This window comes from Hippoglossus stenolepis, chromosome 9 (genome assembly GCF_022539355.2).
Source record: "Hippoglossus stenolepis isolate QCI-W04-F060 chromosome 9, HSTE1.2, whole genome shotgun sequence".
In the NCBI taxonomy this organism is placed as follows: Eukaryota; Metazoa; Chordata; class Actinopteri; order Pleuronectiformes; family Pleuronectidae; genus Hippoglossus; species Hippoglossus stenolepis.
In genome coordinates, this window is record NC_061491.1 from 11,325,060 (window position 1) to 11,344,655 (window position 19,596).

A 19,596-nucleotide genomic window follows, 5' to 3' on the forward strand; every position below is an offset into this window, starting at 1 on the left:
AACTTTGTTAAGGACAATAAGGCACAAAACACAAGTGTTCACTAAGTTAAACCATCTTGTGACATTATAAAGTAAAGCTGTACAACAACTCTGAAATGTTTAAGTTTCTCTCTCGTGCAAAACTGATGAAAACTTAGGCTGAAAATAGCAAGCTAACATTAACTGTGAGGGCTGCTAACGTTACTCTGGTTAAATAGTTTCCTAGAACCCTGCGTAAATTAGATTTAGCCTTGGATACTAAAACAAACACCAAAACCTAACAGGAACTCTTGACAATTGTAGCAATTTATGCAAAAATCGATGGAGACACACATTTCTCATCTTGTGCTTCTTCTTCTTTGAGGCTCGCTTTGTGCATCATCAATTTTCTGAACCTCAATGTTCTGATCTCAACAAGCAAATTACTATGGGGACACCAATCAGAGGCTGTATCGATTTTCATTTTCATGACATCACGTAGACGTCTCACAAAAAGTATTTTTAAACTACAAAAATACAAATACGGAAGTATTTTGATACAAAATATCAATTCATTTCGTCAAACCTATCAAATACAAATTACAAAATACTATTTTGTATTTCAAATAAATATTTTAAATACATGTATCATAAATATCGTTTTTTATCTTATCTTTTTATTAACAGTTGTGTGTTTCTCATTAAATAATGGAGAGATCTTCATGGAAAAAAATTTGGCATTCTGAGAGAAATGATATCAATGAGTGTGTGTGCAGCTTATTTGAATTTAAGGGAACTGTTGGGCCTTGACAGAGGTATGTGCTCTACTGAGTGCCAGTCTAGTGTGACAAAACTCTTTACCTGCCCTGCATCATGTGTTATCTCTGTTCTTTTCTTAAATACATTATGTATATCTGAATGTGTTCTAATTCCAATAAGTCTGTCATTTTCTTTTTTGCAAGATAAATTAGCTATATCACAAAAGTTAAACTGTAATAGTAAGTGAATCATGCATTCTCTTTTTCCAAGGCAAGACAAACACTGACTATAGATTAGAGTATGTGCTGTGTTAGTCATTGTAGGTCATTACTTATCTTACAGCTCCATTTATCAATTGTCTTACTGCTGTTATAAATGGATGCATGGTCCACTGAGCCCAGAAGGTTTTCAGTTGATAACACAAACCCTCCCATTTTGACTCAATTACTGCTACACCCTGTGAGGGAGGAAACATGGGCCCTGAATATTCAGTTTTTTTTCCTCCAAACGTTTGTTAATGTGATTTCTACTGTAGTAACAATTTGAATCTCTTTATATGTGCTGTGTCAGTCTTGCTGTCTGTGGACATCAGAGCGCTGGACTACACTGGCCTTCACACAACACAGGAGTCTGGAAGATATGGCCACAAAACCCCCACTTTGTTGTTCCAGGTTTGTGTTACTGAAGCATCCTTGAAGCTCTTTTGAATTGAACTCAGTATTAATGGCTTCTTCTTTGTGTAATCTTTGTTCAAAGGGAGGACCATGTTTGTGCAGACACAGGATACACCAAATCCTAACAGCGTAAAGTTTCTCCCAGGTCGCACAGTTCTTGAATCAGGAACTATGAATTTTGACGGCCCTCGTGACGCGCACTGCTCACCATTAGCCAGGTAAATGATGAATAAATGATGGATAAATAGATGGTAAAAAGTGTTCTTACAGTAGGCATTTTGATAGCCTAGCCAAGCAGGTAAGGCCCAGGTTTGCATAATGATGTTTGGTATGTTACCCCATTTCACACCTAATTATAGGACTTATAATTAAAGGAATTATAATTATTAGTTATTATGGTTGTCTAAGTTACGATTGTTAGTTATGATTGTGACATAAGAACCCAAGCAATAATTACTCTAATAAAATCTGGAAAGAATACAAGTATATATAAGGGGTGATGGATAATATATAGCCACACATCTGTCTTTTTAAGCATAATTTCCATTGGTATTCAGTGATGTTCTGTTTTGTCTTCAGACAGCTGTTTAGGATTGATGGAGTCAAGAGTGTCTTCCTGGGCAGTGACTTTATCACCATAACAAGAGTAAAACCAGCTTCAGTGTATATGAAATTCATAGTGTAGCTCTGTGCCATCGCTTGGAATGATGTTCTCTTCTTTTCTCTCTCTTTTAGTCTGATGCAAATATGGAATGGAAAGTAATCAAACCTGATGTATTTGTTGCCATTATGGACTTTTTCACCACTGGGCTTCCTGTTGTCAATGAGGACAGTGAACCAAATGCAGATACTGGTAAAGGATTTAACCGTCTGAACATTGAAACATCAGATAATGGAAGATGTTTGCGAATTCTTTAGAATCCATTCCTTTCCACTTCTATTCTCAGCTCCATCAGATGATGATGATGAAGTCGTGGCTATGATCAAAGAACTGCTGGATACTCGAATAAGGTAGCTGCCTGTGAAGACATCCTCTCTTATCAGTGTCTGTTCCCCGTCACCATGCTTTTCTGTTCTGTTCTCACACATGCTGATGGGTGGTCTTGTTCCCCAGGCCGACAGTGCAGGAGGATGGAGGTGACGTCCTGTATCGGGGATTTGAAGACGGCGTCGTTAAGCTGAAGTTGCAGGGCGCCTGCACTAGGCGTCCCAGTTCCATGGTTACTTTGAAGAGTGGAATCCAAAACATGCTGCAGTTTTACGTTCCTGAAGTTGAATCAGTGGAGCAGGTTTGTTCTCCTGCCAGATAATAGGTTTCCTTACACATGCACACACATCTCATATCAAACTTTCAGCTTGGTATTTGGATTTATACTGCTCAGTGAAAGGATGGGTTTCAAAGTAGTGGGGAACAATAGTTAAGAGAGCTTTATCTCCATTGAAAAACATTCAAAGTTATGATAATATTTTTTGATTATCACTCGAACTATCTTTATTGCACAAACCAGCTGTTGTCATTACCTGTAAGTTGTTGTGTCAAAAAGACTTGAAAAACACTACTTTAGTTTGTTTTTTGTTATTTAGGTGTTCAATCTCTAGATTCCTTTTTGGTTATTTGACAAGTGTTTTCATTTGCGCACATCTCATTGTTTCTCATATTCCTCAGCCACAAAATAACTTGAAGAAAAAAAGTGAAACTTGAAATTATTTACTAAACTTGTGTTTATCCACAGGTGAAAGAAGAGGAAGAGGAGATGAACGCTCAAGTTTGAATTACACCGAAACCTAGAACTGCATTTACACATTCCTCTCTCCCCTGGTCATCTGATGTGGACAGAGCTGGAGGAACTGTTGAACAGCGTGATGTGTGAAAGACCCCGTGATCATCATTGTCATTTATCCTGATGTTATTATTGACTTTGGTAGCTGTTTTGTTATTATTTCTCAAAGTATAGATCAGAAGAGCCCATAAAAAGAAACTGATGACTGCTGGGCTGAATTATATTCTATTTATTATTTCACACAGTTTCACATTTCTCACTCAAAACAGCTTTTTTTAGCTTTAAAGTACACATATAGTGCTGTATGTATGTAAATAAAGTTTATTGAAATATTTAATAATTGCACCTCTCTCCATCTTGATCTAATGCATTTTAATCTTTTTTTTTAATGTCTTTATTTTTGCCTCTGTGAAGGAGGTTAAGTTTTTTCCCTGTTTGTTTGTTTGTTTATTGGTTGATTTGTATGTTTGTTAATAAGATTTCACCAAAACAACTGAGCAGACCTCCATGAAAGGAGTATGGGTCAGGGAATAACCCATTGAATTTTGGTGCAGATTTGGATCAGGGGCAGATGCAGGGTTTCTTTTTTTTATCACTTTAACATTGCAACATTTTCTAACATTTTCAGTTTTCCCATGGAATAATTCATGGATCTTGATTTAAAAAAGCAGGCATATTTAGAGAACTGGAATTTGGTGCAGCTTGGCTGAATTTCAAAGCAGCATACGGTATAGAAACATACCCATAGTATATTTTCACTGCCATTGCCCCAATACCCAACAAACACAATTACAGACACACACATTCACTCACACACTATAAGGGAAATAAGGAAAGAGATGAATATTAGGATTAATAAACGTGTTTTTTTAGTGTTTAAATATATAATCTCATTTGGAGTATTTGAAATATTTTACCACTTCTGGCCACATCCTTTCATTAAGGGCATAAACAAATGTGTTTGTCTTTTCTGGACAAATTATTAACTAAAGATAAAAGATCGACCAGCCTGAACATAACTGATGACTTGTTTACAGTCCTGCAGTGTTGTGGGGGGAGTTTTAGATGTCAGGCACATCAGTGGGGTCCTCATCTCGTCCTGCCCACGGATCTGCATCCTGATGCCACGTCAGAAGTACCTGCGTCGGTAGGTGCAGCCCCGACTGACAGGCTTCTCGGCCAATCAGAAGGCGCTATGGAATACGCTGGTTGGCTCTGATTGGGTGAGATCACGGGGGGGGAGGGCAAAGCTTATGTGACAGGCGTTCCCAGCTACCAGAGTAGCAGCCAAACCGAAGACATGTGTGGTGAGTACAGGACGTATCTACATTTACAGCTGTCACTGGGCGATGTACGATGTTCTCCAATCTCTAGAACAACACGTTGATCATATCTGACAGGCTGCTAGCATTGCCGGATAAAGGCTAAAGCGGCAAACCAGTTGAAATTTAGCTAGGGGTGGCTAACGTGAGTTAGCGAATATGGGCTGCTGTTGCTGTTCGTCATTTAAACATTAACCAGACATGTTTCCCTTTTTCCTGTCCACGCTGTCCACGTGTGAGTTGTGATGTATTGGCTCGAGCAGCGAGTCGACATGACGAAACATCGTAGAAATGCTAACCTGCGTTCCTCCTGCTAACACACAGCTAACGTGGTTTGCGCTGACATTACGACAACAGCGTAACTTTCCTCTAAACCTCTTACAGCGTATTTGATTGAAATTAATCATTTAATCATTAAGTCGCACGTCGTTATACTTTAGCTCGAGTCGTTGGGATATTGTGTGTTTAAGCGAGGACTCTATGTCCCATCACCGTCACTACAGTCAGACCAAACACACCAGTCACACCAGTCACATGTCACTGTGCTCTGGTTGATATGTATTAAATCAAACCAATTTCTTTGTTGAGATTTCCTGTGCATTCACTTCATGGTGACGCTTTTGCTGCAGCTCTTCTCCAGGTCCAGTTGCCACTCACTCCACCTCCCTCCTTTCCCCGCTGGTCAATGAATGAATGAATGCTCTGTTGGACCCTCTGGCTCCCTGTTTGCATGGACTCCTCAGTGCTCAGTTCTGTGAAAGGCCTGTTTTTCATGTCTCCTCCGTAGATAATTATTTCATCCTTTTGGAAATTCCTCATGTGCCACACAGCACACGTCAGACTGACAAACAACTCCAACACAACAATGACGCGCAGCATCACCCACCACAATGAAGAAACCCAATGTCACCACAGACTAATAAACATGACACCAAAGAATTTTTAACACGTAGTATCACACACACAGAGGTTCAAGTGTTTTTCTATTTAAGCTTATTCTCCATAGCCAGTTAGTGAGACACTCCTCAGTGTGTTCTATTAGGTATCGGAGGGTCCATAGAGCTCAGTCCTTTGCAGATTATTGCTAAAATGTACCAATAAAGTTTAAGTCTTGACAGCCTGTTGCTGCACCAAGAGTCTCTGAGTGTGTTTGGCCGAAGCACCTTAGTCTGACTGACACAGGTATGATGCAGCTGCCAATGAAACTCAAAGCTATACACTTAATATATAAGCATCTCGGACTAAAGCCAAACAGCTTGGTTTGAGTTTACCTTTGTGGTGTCTTTCACACAGTTACTCCTCCCACTTTAATTACTATTGTGAAACAGCAGAAACACTGTATTGTCTCTAAGCAGGTTCTACTACTGGAGATAACAATATTTGTTTTTCCAGTACCATCACCCCTCCTGTAGGACAGGTTCCTCATGCATTATCCCTAAAATAAGTTTGTGACTTTGAGCCTGTAAGAGTTGAGCCGTAGGTCACAAAGTAAAAGCTTGATCCATTGTGTCAGGATGGAATCAGATTACGTTCTTCTTCAGTCACCTCGACATATTGTGGTCATTTTCAGGTCAGAAACTATCATGACATAATCATAATGATCATAGTGAGTTTTTATGTTATTTCAATTCTGTTGTCCACATGTATGATTATGTTTATAAGAATGCTATATAGAATAAATATTATCTTTTGTGATATTTGCTGATTTGGTAAATCCTGTATTCAATATCAAACAGTATTCTTATCATTACTGTCACATTAATTCCAGCCATGATACCCAGCCCTCCTTGTATTTTATTGTTTCTATGATCCAAGTGTACATGAGTTTGGTTACTACGCCTACGGGACTGCATTAATCTTTGCACGTCAGCTGCAAAACAGTGCTGGAATAACAGACAAGTAGATGTACCAGTTTGACACATTTTAATTCAACCTGAACTTTTATGTGCCCGCCTAGAATTTTAAAGTAGACAGACAGTTTTAAAAAGATATTGTCGACAGACCCAAATTCTTATTAAAGAAAACACAGCTTTAATCTGAGACTGTTGCTTTCCTCTCCTCAGGAATCTTTGCCTATCTCAACTACCATGTACCAAGGACTCGCCGTGAGATCCTTGAGATCCTCCTCAAAGGTCTGCGACGTCTGGAGTACAGAGGCTATGACTCAGCGGGTGAGAGAGAAAAACACATCAACATTCACATCACCAACAGACTCCTGCTTGTTTATCAGACCTTCTTCCTTATCTGTCTCCTCACTGCCTGACTTAAGATGCCACCAAATTACAGACAGTGTTTACTGTGTGTCCAATTCAATGTTAAAGCAGCATATGATTCGACCTTCATCAGTCACACTTAATGTTTATTTGTTCTTCTGAAAATGTGAGGAACTCAAAGCAAGACAATGTCTGCTGTGATTTTTACAGCCACTATCACGAGTCTGGGTCAGACCTGTTGCACCATCAATGGAGCTAATTCCCTGTGTGTTTACTTCATTTGAATTTCATCACCATCCTACAGTTTTTGGCAAACATTTATTGAATGTAGCAACACGATAAGCTGGAGTTCAGCTCTGTCATTAGACTAAAAACAGTCCATTACTTGCAAAACGATATCTGCCCCAACCCGTTGATACTGAAGGACTTTGGGTCCCTGTAATTCTCATGCTCTTTCTTTTTGTTTTTTTTGTTAGGTGTGGGGATTGATGGGGGCAACGGCAAGGATGGAAGTCCCCAATCTATCCAAATTATCAAGCAACGTGGAAAAGTGAAGGCTCTCGATGATGAGATCCACAGTAAGCTTAGAGGAGGAGAATCAGTTTTTAAAAACTGAAGCCTTGATTTGTCATCCTGTATGTGACCGAACCATTAAGATACTAAGCCTTGTCCATGTTGGGTTGTGTTTGTTTGACTTTTAGAGCAGCAGGACTTGGACCTAGATGTGGAGTTTGATGTTCACGTCGGCATCGCTCACACCCGCTGGGCCACCCACGGTGTGCCAAGCCCAGTCAACAGCCATCCACATCGATCTGACAAGACCAACGGTCAGTTGAGTTAAAGATCAAAAGCTATTTCACCTCACACAGCTAAATGTTTTACTTCGCATTTCGTAACAGCTCAGTCTGTTTTTATTCACCTGGGTGCAGGAATCATATCTTAAAAATGATTATGATCTCTCTGTTCTACAGAGTTCATTGTCATTCACAATGGAATCATCACCAACTACAAAGACCTAAGGAAATTCCTGGTGAGCCAATATCTTTCAAAAACTATTATAGACATCTTTTCATCACTCTGAGGGTTAGGGTTAGACTAACTCTCTAACTCGATCTCCACAGGAGAGCAAAGGCTATGAGTTTGAGTCAGAGACCGACACAGAGTCCATCGCCAAACTGGTGAAGTACATGTATGACAACCGCGAGAGTGACGACCTCAGTTTTTCCACACTGGTGGAACGGGTGATCCAGCAGCTGGTAAGGACCTGCTCGTGCACTCCGCCTCTCCTTCTGTGATCAGCAGATAAAAGTCTGATGTATTTTTTCTTCCACCTGACAGGAGGGAGCTTTTGCCCTGGTCTTCAAGAGTGTCCACTACCCCGGAGAGGCAATTGGCACAAGGTAGGCCACCACTAATGCTGTCAAACTATTATACTGCTATAGTTATTGCAGATTAAAGTATTGTTGGATCATTTAAATGTTACTGTGCAGGAGGGGAAGTCCTCTGCTGATGGGAGTGCGGAGTGATCACAAGCTCTCCACTGACCATATTCCTGTGCTCTACCGCTCCTGTAAGTTCTTTGTTTTATGAATGTTGTGAATTTTCCACATGCGATTGCGCAGGCATGACTGAGGCCCATTTTGATTGTTTTTTCTCAGCTGCTAAAGACAAGAAGAGCTGCGGTGCTATACCCAGGTCCGACCAGGACACCTGCCTGTTCCCTGTGGACGAGAAAGCGGTGGAGTACTACTTTGCTTCAGATGCAAGGTCAGCAGAAACCAGTTTTTGTATCCACCTTTTTACAGCTCCACATCCGCTTTGAAATCTCCATCAATCAAATGTCTGATGTGGTTCTTTGTCTGTCTCTCTTGTCATGACAGCGCAGTGATCGAGCACACAAATCGGGTGATCTTCCTGGAGGATGACGATGTGGCCGCCGTGATGGAGGGCCGGCTGTCCATCCACAGGATAAAACGCAGGGCTGGAGACTACCCATCCCGGGCCATCGAGTCCCTGCAGATGGAGCTGCAGCAGATCATGAAGGGTGAGTTGAGGGTCCGACTTCATTGTGTTCACATTTTCTCGCGATCATAAATTACTCAAAGCCACATTTGAAGATAAATCTGTTGAACTCTTCCTTGTAATTTGGCCCTGTACCCTTGTAATTGTTGTCCTGTTATTATTGTGTAAGTCTTAATGGGAGACTGTCCAGTCCTGAGGCTATCTTTTTTTATCACAAAGATATTTACAACCCTGCTTGATCACTTGCACTCCAGGGAAGCCTCTGTAGTAAAAATGACACCTAAGTTGGAATCCTTTAGCCCCCTCACTCTCCCTCCCTCTGTATGAATAGATGTAAACCCTTTTTTTTTTTGCCAAATTAGCTTCTTTTTTCCCCCTTTTTTTTCCACTTGTTAAACAGCTAAAAGGGAGATTGACTCCTTTCATATTGCCAATTGGCCTGGTTGCCTTTGTGTCTTGACTGCGAGCCTTACAGACTGGTTAAATGGATCTGTCTTGTCTCACCCACTGGTTGGATGAGCAATCACTAAGTCAATAAAAGATCAATAAATAGTAAAAAAAGTAAAAGCCAAACACAACAACCCAGAGCCTAAGGTAATGTCATAATATAGTTTTTGTCAGAGCAAAAATATTTCATTTGCCATCATAAATTACAGAAACAAACAGCGAACCCTCATTATGTGAGAAGCTGCAATCGTCTTGACAAAAAGGACCAAAATGATTTATCAATTATCAAGCTGCCATCCCTTTAAATTGCAAACGTGAGTATAAAGGGGTGTCTTTCCTTGCATTGTTTTCTATTGCTTTCAGAGCACCCTGAAAACTTAAAGTCAGCACCTCCACTGTCTTCCAATGTGCCATGCTACAGAGTCGACCCAAGGAAAAATGTGTCACTGCCGCAATAACTTATTTATTTTCAGCCTGTGATTATTATTCTTTATTGTCTTCTCCTCTACTGACTGTTCCTCAGTCATCCAGCAGAGGGCAGAGGTAAACTGAAGCTGGCTGCTCTTGACATTCCTTTGTGTTCCTGTCATTACTCAGCCTCTCTCCTCTGCCTCAGTTCCTGGAGACTTTCTGCTGAATAACATAATTCCCTCGACCCAAATTACTCTGAGGCAGGCAGAATAAAAACCTCGTATGTCACTGTCACAGTTTATAATTGATTGCAAAACAGTGTCTCCCTGATGTTTCATGTTTGTCTTTTCTTTGTGTAATGGATGACCTAACGCTGTGGCTCAGAATTTTTAGTAACTCCCTGCATTTCCAGGGATTTCTTATTATCATAAAAAAAATGTTTTGTTCGAGCATGAAACTGAGATTTTCAGGAGGTTAATGAGATACTTTTTTACAATTTTGTAAAAGTTCACCTGATTTCTGATCCTCTCACCACAGGCAACTACAGCTCCTTCATGCAGAAGGAGATATTTGAGCAGCCAGAGTCTGTGGTCAACACCATGAGAGGGAGAGTTAACTTCGATGAAAACACAGGTCAGAGAGATGTCTGATTAGTGCATTTATAGGTGCCGTTACATCAATGTTCCACTGACAACTATTTTCCACTCTGTCCCAACTCTCTTCAGATTTTACTTTACTACTGCAAATTCCAACATTTGAATAACCTCTAAAGTATAAACAGTCCCTCTTTTCTGCTGGCCTACTTTCTTCATGAATGTCACTCAAACATTTGCTCAGATGTGTTTATTTCAGGATTTGTGAAAAGGACAGCACACGAAAGCCCAACTCATTTATTTAAGATGTCATAATAATTTTAGTGTTAAAACCAGGATGACCTAAAGTTCACTGTATTTCCCCCCTCAGTGTGCATGATTGATTTCAGCAAGGTTACATGGATGTTAGAGAAAAGCTAAATCTGCAAATATACCTTGTCAGTGATTCTCTCTGCACTCTGGTGGCCTTTTTTAAATGAGATGGAAAATGTTGGAGCACAATGATGGATTAGTGGTTTGGTTTGCTTTCCAGTGACACTGGGTGGACTGAAGGACCACATCAAAGAGATCCAGAGGTGTCGGCGACTTATACTTATTGCCTGCGGCACCAGCTACCATGCTGGAGTAGCGGTGAGTAGCCACTTGCCAAATGCTGTCCCCCTTTGGTGTAAATGCACACCATTTAAATCTTTCTGTTTCGCTATCCGCGTTCAGTCCGTAAGACAAGTATGAAATGTGATGTCTGTGCTGTGGACACAGGTGTGTAAAGTTTATGGGTTAGCACATGTGCTCGACAGGTTTGTTTTGCTGAACAGTCCTTTGTTACTTTCCCAGACCCGTCAGATCCTGGAGGAGCTAACCGAGCTGCCTGTCATGATTGAGCTGGCCAGTGACTTCTTGGATAGGAACACACCTGTGTTCCGAGATGATGTCTGCTTTTTTATCAGCCAGTCAGGTGAGGAGGATTGTGCCATCTGCACTTGATCAAGTTATCTTCCAGTTTCCATTTAGGGGAGCTGTTTGATGTTCAGTAAACTGTTAAGTCTCACTTCTGCCGTACAGTTGAGTTTTCTCCACCTAAACACTGTAGCTGTAGCTTCGGGAATGTGTGCTGCTTGTGGCATTCAAATTTTTTACATGAGCAATGTCTGTGGTTCGCCTTGTGGTTTGTCTGTGAACCTGTTTCAAATCAGAGTCCTGGATTGTGAAATAGCAATTTCGGAACAAACTTATAAATCAGCATCGTTTTGTTGTCAGAGCTGTTGCGTTGCAAAAACTGTTGGGTTTTCCCGTTCCTTCCAGGGGAAACAGCTGACAGCCTCATGGCCCTGCGCTACTGTAAGGAGAGAGGGGCTCTGACTGTGGGTGTCACCAACACAGTGGGCAGCTCCATCTCCAGGGAGACCGACTGCGGAGTCCACATCAACGCTGGGCCTGAGATCGGGGTAGCGAGCACCAAGGTGAGCCATGACAACTGCGGCTCTGGTTAACTCTCCTGAGGATACGGATATTAAAAACCCCTCATGGCTTTACCACAGCCTACATTTATCACACATTTTCTCTTAGACCCTCAGTGACTGCAACCGTAAACACTTAGTCATTACTCTCCTCAGATCCTCGGAAAATATTTACAGTATATAATCATTCTATCAGCAACCAGACTGAAAGGACAGTTCAGGTCCCATTACTCAAACAGATGAATGATAAGGGCCTTTTTTAGCTTGTTGTTACAGACTTAAGCCTCCAGAGCAGAATTGTATTTGATTGTGTAATAGCGTGGTTTAAATTCATCGTCATAGGAACTCATTAAGATTCTATTCTCAAAGGCACAGATTTTGTATTTTTGGTTTGTCTATGTTTGGATGAGCTTGCCAGGAAAAAATTCCAATCAATTATATTGATATAGCAGTAAGTATTGAATCCTCAATTATCAATTTCAAAGATGGCTGACGTGAATTTTTAGCTACAATATAAATACATTTAAAAGATTGAATTGACATTATTGTTAAGTTAAAAACTAATGCATCTGTTTTTCATCATCACATTTATACATTTTAGAAGAATTCAATGTTTTAAAGGACTCTTCACGTGTTTGTTGCATCATCTCATAGCTGAACTCCACACCCTCTGACACTGAATATAAACCCATCTGAAAAGTTCATTGTGAATCCGGACTCACCAGACTCGCCTTTGCGAGTTGACATTTTCCTGCACTCTTATTCCTCAGGGAGCTAAAGAAGACTGACTCCATGTAAAGTTAGGATTCTTATTTTTCCTTTTCTCCCAAACCAAAAGCATTTGCCAGTTTAGACTTGGAGGAAGAGCAGAGAAGTCGTGGAGCTCGGCCCCAGTTAGTGAGCATAGAAAAAGAGAGTGGAGCAGGTTCCCCCTGGCTAAGTCTTTGGGCTTGGCTCACTGACTCTTGCTCTGCTCCAAAGCCTCGAAGCATGCCTCAAAGACGCCATCATTTACTGCTTGGCTGGCTGGGCCACGCACACATGAACACATGCACACATGCACACATGCACACACACACTGCTTAAATGCTGCACTGCCTTGCTCTTAAGATCACTAGTCAATATGTATCACACTTACCTGCTAAATTACTACAAACTCATCTATTTGGCTTCTATTTAATATTTATTACAATTTATCTTCTTTAGTTAATTGGAAAAGAGAAAGAGCTCATAGAAAAAAGAAGAGCCTTTTCTGGTTCATTTGGTCGTATGCAAGATTTATGGAATATTTGACACTTGAGAAGAAAGACTTTGATGCTGTCAAAAGTCAAATCCTGCTGGCTCATCAACTGACAGTAAATATAAGAAGGCTGCCTGTTTGAATAACGTACAAGTGTCCTTTGGGAATTTACAGGGTTAAGTTTGATTTCTAGTCCACATACGTTTTGGTTTGAGGGAGGATTGTTTATATTTCAGCTGAATGCAAGTGTGGTTTACGTTGAGGGGCAACAGCTGGTATGTTCTGCATGAGAAAAAAATTAGCACAGAAAAATATCTAGGCCCCTTTCAGAGCCGACAGCCCTCAATGTCACAATTCAGAGAGACTGCAGTCAGGGTGCTGTCAGGTGAGGAAAAGAAATCAGTGTAAAGGTTTTACAGCTATTTTCTTGGACGCAGACACTGGCATTTCTGAGTCCAGAGGGTCCCTTGAAAGGACTTGGCTCCATTTGAACCCTGATTAAATCTCCCAAATGGGCATGGAAGGCCTCCAAACATGCAGGGAAGTGGAGGATAAGAGAGGGTTGATGACGACAGGCATCGAAGCTCAGATATGCTGAGGTTGTGAGCAGTGACATTTCCAGAATGATGACAAAGAGCGAGTGTGTGGGTGTACCAAGTTTCCAGCATGAGCAGAACTAGCTTCACTGCATTTTAATGCTGCATCGCATGCACTCAAATCTACCTCTCCTGCCATTTCTCATCTGGTGCAGATTATCATCTGGACACTAAATTCACTATCAAAACAAGGAGACAAGAAGCACAAGGCTCCACAAACTCTGTTGGATGAGGCTAAAGTTAGGATCAGGTTGCTGCTCTGGTTCCAGTATTGTGGCAAAAAAGGAAAACTACTTAACCTTTAGTGATCTGGTCACCACAAGCAATCTTGCAATGTCAATATTATAATAAGTGACTGTTTCTATATGTGTGCACACAACATTATACAACTGTTTTCTTTATAAGTCGGTCATTTTCAAAAGTTGGCTCAAACTGCACACCCTTAGCTCTTTAATATGCTGACATAATACCACATATACTCCTTTCCTGACTTTCTTTTTTTTTCTGCAGGCCTACACCAGTCAGTTTGTGGCCCTCATCATGTTTGCCCTGCTGATGTGCGATGACAGGATTTCAGTGCAGCCCAGACGCCGTGAGATAATCCAGGGTCTGAGAGTTCTTCCAGGTAAATCAAGCCACGGGAGAGTTCTGCTTCAGCCAGGGAAATCCTGGCCACATGTGAGATTAAAACGTATAGGGATGGGAAACCATCTCTTGCAGCAAAGATCAAGCACAACCCAAAGCCTGCTTCATTTTAGTTGTTTGTCCAAACAATCCTCTTGGAAGAGGAAGCTAAATGTTGAGAGAGAGATCAAAAGAAAAAATAGGAGGAGGGAAGAATAGTTGTTGGCTGCGAGCTGTCGCCTGCTGCTCTGGATCTAAAGCATTTGATGGCATGACTCTAATGGTAAACTAATGAGGAATGTCTGCTGCTCCCTGCCCAACATTATGAGCTTGTCCAGTCCAGGTTCTAGCATGCGACAGCACCAAAGTTTACTCATAAAAACTGAGTCATAATTGCTTTTCTGCCCATATTAGATCTGATTAAAGAGGTCCTCGCTTTGGATGATGAGATCCAGAAGTTGGCCGTGGAGTTGTATCAGCAGAAGAGTGTCCTGATCATGGGCCGAGGCTACCATTACGCTACCTGCCTGGAAGGAGCACTGGTGAGCAAATGCAGACTGTCTCATCTTTCTATTGTCTCTTATGTGAGAACTATAAAAACTGCTCTATTTTATACACCAGTGGTCTCCAGCAGTATTTATACAAGTAATCTTAGATTGAAAGATTTCTCTTTAAACCCAAAAGGTTGAATTACTGTTGCGAGTACATTTTATAAATGATTGTCTCTGATTCTACATATCATTCCTTTTTTGAATGAGAAATACAGAGCAGAACAATTTCCAAGTCTTGATTTGGACTGATGCTTTCTTTTCTTTTTATTTACATTTTTTCAAATAGCCTATAATGACTACAATACACGTTTCAATATTCCTTAACCTGTTGGTGTTTTGTATCCCGTATAGAAAATCAAGGAGATCACATACATGCATTCAGAGGGGATCCTAGCTGGTGAGCTCAAACACGGCCCACTGGCCCTGGTGGATAAACTCATGCCCGTCATCATGATCATCATGAGAGACCTCACTTACACCAAATGTCAGAACGCCCTGCAGCAAGTCGTTGCCCGTCAGGTGACACACACACACACACACACACACACACACACACACACACACACACACACACACACACACACACACACACACACACACACACACACACACACACACACACACACACACACACACACACACACACACACACACACACACACACACACACACACACACACACACACACACACACACACACACACCAAAAAAAATAGATAATCTAAGGTAATGTATAAATCATTGATATATTTTTCCCCTAAAGTTATGATCCATTTTATATATCCAGTTGTTGCAGTTACTGACTTAGTCATTTTTCCTTTTTCCTTTTGTTTTATTGCTGAGAAACGGAACAAAATCATTTCCACAACAGATATTGCATGTTAGGTTAATTTTCATAGTCCTGTCTGTGCCACACCTCTGATCCTTCGCCTCGGTAAATACGAGGGAGGGGTTGGTTCAGCGTGACATCACTGCTGTCAGTAATGTGCAGCAGATGTGGATTTAAGAGATGTGAAATTTGACCGAGATGGGTGGAGAAAAAATGGTATTATTATAAATATTCTGCTTTTTTTCAACTCATATCCAGGTTTAGTATCAAATCAACACCTGATGTACTTGACATTTGAAGACTTTTATTTAATTTTTTTAAACATTTTTTTTCCGTACAGGGCCGTCCTATTGTGATCTGTGACAAAGATGATTACGAGACCATCAAGAACTCCAGCCGCACCATCAACGTGCCTCACTGTGTGGACTGCCTGCAGGGCATCTTGAGCGTCATACCTCTGCAGCTGCTGTCCTTCCACCTGGCTGTGCTCCGAGGGTTTGACGTAAGTACCGTCCCCTCAGGCTCACTGGGAACTGATGATGATCTCAAGTGATTTGCTTCTTAAGACTCCCTTTCTCAGAATTCATGCCAAAAAAAGCAATAGGATTTGAAGTTTCTTCAGTCTTCACCTGCAGACAATTCTAACTAAAACTTTCATAATTACCAATGTGTCATTGTTTACTGTAGACAAGGGAGAAGAATTTTCACATGTTTATTGGGAGATGTGCGTTTACACCCACAGTGAAATTATAAGCTCTATGCCCCTAATTATCTGGCAGCAGCAGACCTCTGCACTGCTTTATAGGCGAATTACTCAAGCAGAACTTTAAGGTAATCACATTTTTTAGACTAAGCACAGATGCATATATGCATTGGTTAATTTTGGGATAATGATAAAAGACAATATAGGGCAGCTCACAGTTTAAACAGGGTTGGACTTTCTGTCTAGCCTGGAAACCAAAACAATCAATGAGCTCATATCCATTTGCTCTTGTATTCTGACTCATTTCCATCCATTAACTCGTCTGGCCAATCCCAACTTATTGATCTTAAACGGGGTTGGTTTGATAAAGTAAGTGAGGTAAGAGTACCCAAAAGAAGCTTTTTCTTTAACAACCAACATGGCTACCTCTGGTATGGAGAGACCAATTGAATCGGCTTTGGAGAGTATTAAACAGACAGAATATAAACTGACATTTTTCTGCACTGTCACAAATTGTTCGTATCTCTGATTGTTTCGAGGTTTGCTCTGCGACTTGATCACAAATCGCTGAAATGATAAATGATCGGAGTTCCAGACCCATTCGCAAAAGTGAAATGGTCTAGCGATGCCAGACAACTGTCTGTTGCAGCTTTGTAAACTTCACTGGCTTTTCTTTTTTTGCAGAATTAGGTATAAAAATAAAGCCTGTGTTGATGCAGCTTTTACAGCAGTTCACTTCACATGAGTCTTCACATTAATGCCAAGCTGTGCTGCTGCTCTGACACAGAAGCAAACATTTATATGATCACAGACTTTTCTCACCCTCCAGGTTTTATAAAGTTTGTCCAAGTGTCTGGACAAAGATTTGAGAATCATAAAAGCTGTATCACTGGGTGAAAACAGGAGTGTTTTGTTAGAGTTTGAATGTAACATTTACTCAACAGCATAAGACCTATATAATGTGGTGTCCTCTTTACTTGGCTGTTGTCATATAGTAAATATTATTGAAATAAATAAAAAGAATAAATGGCACTTAAAGATTTTTTTCTAAAGCAAAGTTAAACTCAGTCATGTAAAAAGGAAATAAAGATATAAAGTAAAAACACAGAGAAAATTAGCAACAGTAAACAACCAGGGACGAATGCAGATATATAATTACAACAGATAAAGATCATGGAATAAACATTTGTCTTTAGCCTGGATTTAAAAACCGAGATGGAGGAAGCTTGTCTAATTTCTAACACGGACTGGTTCCATAATCATGTAGCAGCAGCTGCAAAAGTTCTGTCAGCTTTTAGTTTTATTCTTAGAGCAACACAGTGAATACGGTCTTTGATATTAAAAGCCTTAAACAATTAGCAATTTCTATTATTGGAAATTGGATTTTAAAATGAATGGAAAGCGACGAGGCTTGGGATGATGTGCTCACATTTTCACTTCTTCTATTTAAATCTAGGTGGACTGTCCAAGAAACCTGGCCAAGTCAGTGACAGTAGAGTGAAGTGCACCATTCATCACGTAACGACAGAAGCCTGGCAGACACGTACACAGTGGAGCGTACGGTGGGGGGGTGTGTGTTTGCAGGAACCAAGAGAAGAAAATGTCCCGTTTATGTGTCTCATGTCAGGGCTCTTTTTAAAGCAAAGTTTTTTTTCTCAACAGCTGTGCATCTTCACTGTGCATATTATCTATATCTCAATGTCTATACTCTCTTTGGTATCATGTCATGTTAGAGAAGTGGTTTTGTGTCCAGGGTCTGGGCTGGCACTGGTGTATCTTCATCACTTTTACTGGGGTTGGGAGTCTGTAGTGACACTGACTGACCCAACTTTTGAGCAGGCGCTCTGTGTGTATTTGTCTTGATTGGCCTCTCGGAGAGCTGCTGTTAAAAAAGCTGTTTACTGACGTAAAGTTAGGTCGTTAAAAACCTTTTTTACTGGTTCTCCTTTCATTAGTGCAATGATTTGTAGATATTTTTCTTTGGCTGCTAATCATTTGAAGTGTCTTTACTCCACAGATGAAGTAAACAGCAGTCTTAAATCATTCCAAGCCACAGGTCATCAATTTTTCATAATTACAGAGCAGTTTGCCTGTTTTGACTTGGACTTTCCTCTGAGTTTGCACAATTTACTGTAGGGGCAGCGTCATAAGCTGGATCACAGAAAAGTTAATGAATACACTATTGTGTAGAAAGCTTCTTGGATAGGTTACAAATACTTACCATGCACTGTTTCTACCTTTAGTACGTTATACTCACAGCTTGGATACTGTAAAAACTCTCTGTGCACTGCTGAGTTTGATTCGTACATTGACTTTTGCTGCTTAGCTGCTCATAATAGACCTTATCACCCACTTCTGAAGTAATTGCAGTGAGATGAAGTCGAAGCGTCACCTAGATGCCAGCCCACACCCCTTCATCACTGCTGAAATATGGGACCATCTGTAGCTATTGCTTGATTCTTTTTGGTATGTTTCATTTTCATAAAAAAAAAGGAAATGTTTTATATGATTGAAATTACTCTTTGATTTGAAATGTGAATTCTATCGTCTTTATGAAATGTCCTGTCAAACCAAAAATCTGTACAATGGTTTTGGCAGTTGTAAACCAAAACATATATATATATTTTATATGTTCATCCTATTTTTTGTAGCCAAACATGTACTAACACTGATAGATTGGTGTGAAGACGCTTGGAGACCCAATCGTGCATATATGCAGTTACACAGCTATACTGTAGAAGCTTATGTAGACGTCAGATGCGAGTTGTGTGTGTGTGTGTGTGTTCCTTAATGTTTTTTCAGAAGCCAGGGAAAAAGTGATACGTGGACACACACACACACACATACACACACACTTGTTTATAATGAAGAAATGGGAACTAGATATTTACCTTGCTTTTGCAATCAAGCCTTGGACTTTTTGCAGTTTCTTTACATTGACATTGAGCTTTTCCTGAGCCAGTAGAAAAAGGGTTTGAAAGCTGGACAATGTTGTTACAGAATTTGATTTGACTGGAGACATTGATAACAAGGATTCCGCACTGAATCCTCACATCCGTTGTTACTGAGGGAGTAGGGCACTATTTATTAGTGGAACTGATGCAATAAAGTGTCAAATACTTCATGTTTGTATGTGTCTGAGGTCATTTGATGAGAAGACAAACCCACACATCCTGAAATCTGCCTCTAAACTCTAGAAACGTCTGTCTGTATATGAAACACATCTTGAGAACTGTTCATCTTATCAGCTTCACATCTGTCACGTGCATTGTTAAGGGCCCAAGGAAGTGTATTGTTGAATCTGGTGCGATTGTTAACAGGGCCTTGTAGTGGCAGCAGAACGGCATGCAGGCCGTCTGCAGAGTTGACCATGTCTCATTTTATGTCCTTGGGGCCCACGAGCCAAAACTGGGGCG

The 19,596-nt window shown here is 40.6% G+C and overlaps 2 protein-coding genes across 2 annotated transcripts; both read left to right on the forward strand.

Annotated features, from left to right (window-relative positions):
- The first annotated feature begins 593 nt into the window (after nt 1-593).
- Nucleotides 594-3,340, forward strand: LOC124852379 (NFU1 iron-sulfur cluster scaffold homolog, mitochondrial-like). Its single transcript, XM_047341248.1, has 7 exons — nt 594-1,388; nt 1,474-1,609; nt 1,971-2,037; nt 2,127-2,244; nt 2,339-2,402; nt 2,506-2,680; nt 3,125-3,340. The coding sequence occupies exons 1-7, from the start codon at nt 1,274-1,276 to the stop codon at nt 3,161-3,163; spliced, it is 714 nt and encodes a 237-aa protein (XP_047197204.1). The 5' UTR covers nt 594-1,273; the 3' UTR covers nt 3,164-3,340.
- Nucleotides 3,341-4,367: 1,027 nt separating this feature from the next.
- LOC124852422 (glutamine--fructose-6-phosphate aminotransferase [isomerizing] 1) lies at nt 4,368-19,302 on the forward strand. Its single transcript, XM_047341372.1, has 19 exons — nt 4,368-4,479; nt 6,558-6,665; nt 7,184-7,285; nt 7,409-7,534; nt 7,679-7,737; nt 7,829-7,963; nt 8,046-8,107; nt 8,198-8,277; nt 8,366-8,474; nt 8,588-8,751; nt 10,125-10,220; nt 10,713-10,810; nt 11,015-11,135; nt 11,483-11,640; nt 13,984-14,098; nt 14,512-14,639; nt 15,000-15,167; nt 15,818-15,979; nt 17,637-19,302. The coding sequence occupies exons 1-19, from the start codon at nt 4,473-4,475 to the stop codon at nt 17,679-17,681; spliced, it is 2,043 nt and encodes a 680-aa protein (XP_047197328.1). The 5' UTR covers nt 4,368-4,472; the 3' UTR covers nt 17,682-19,302.
- The last annotated feature ends 294 nt before the right edge of the window (nt 19,303-19,596 follow it).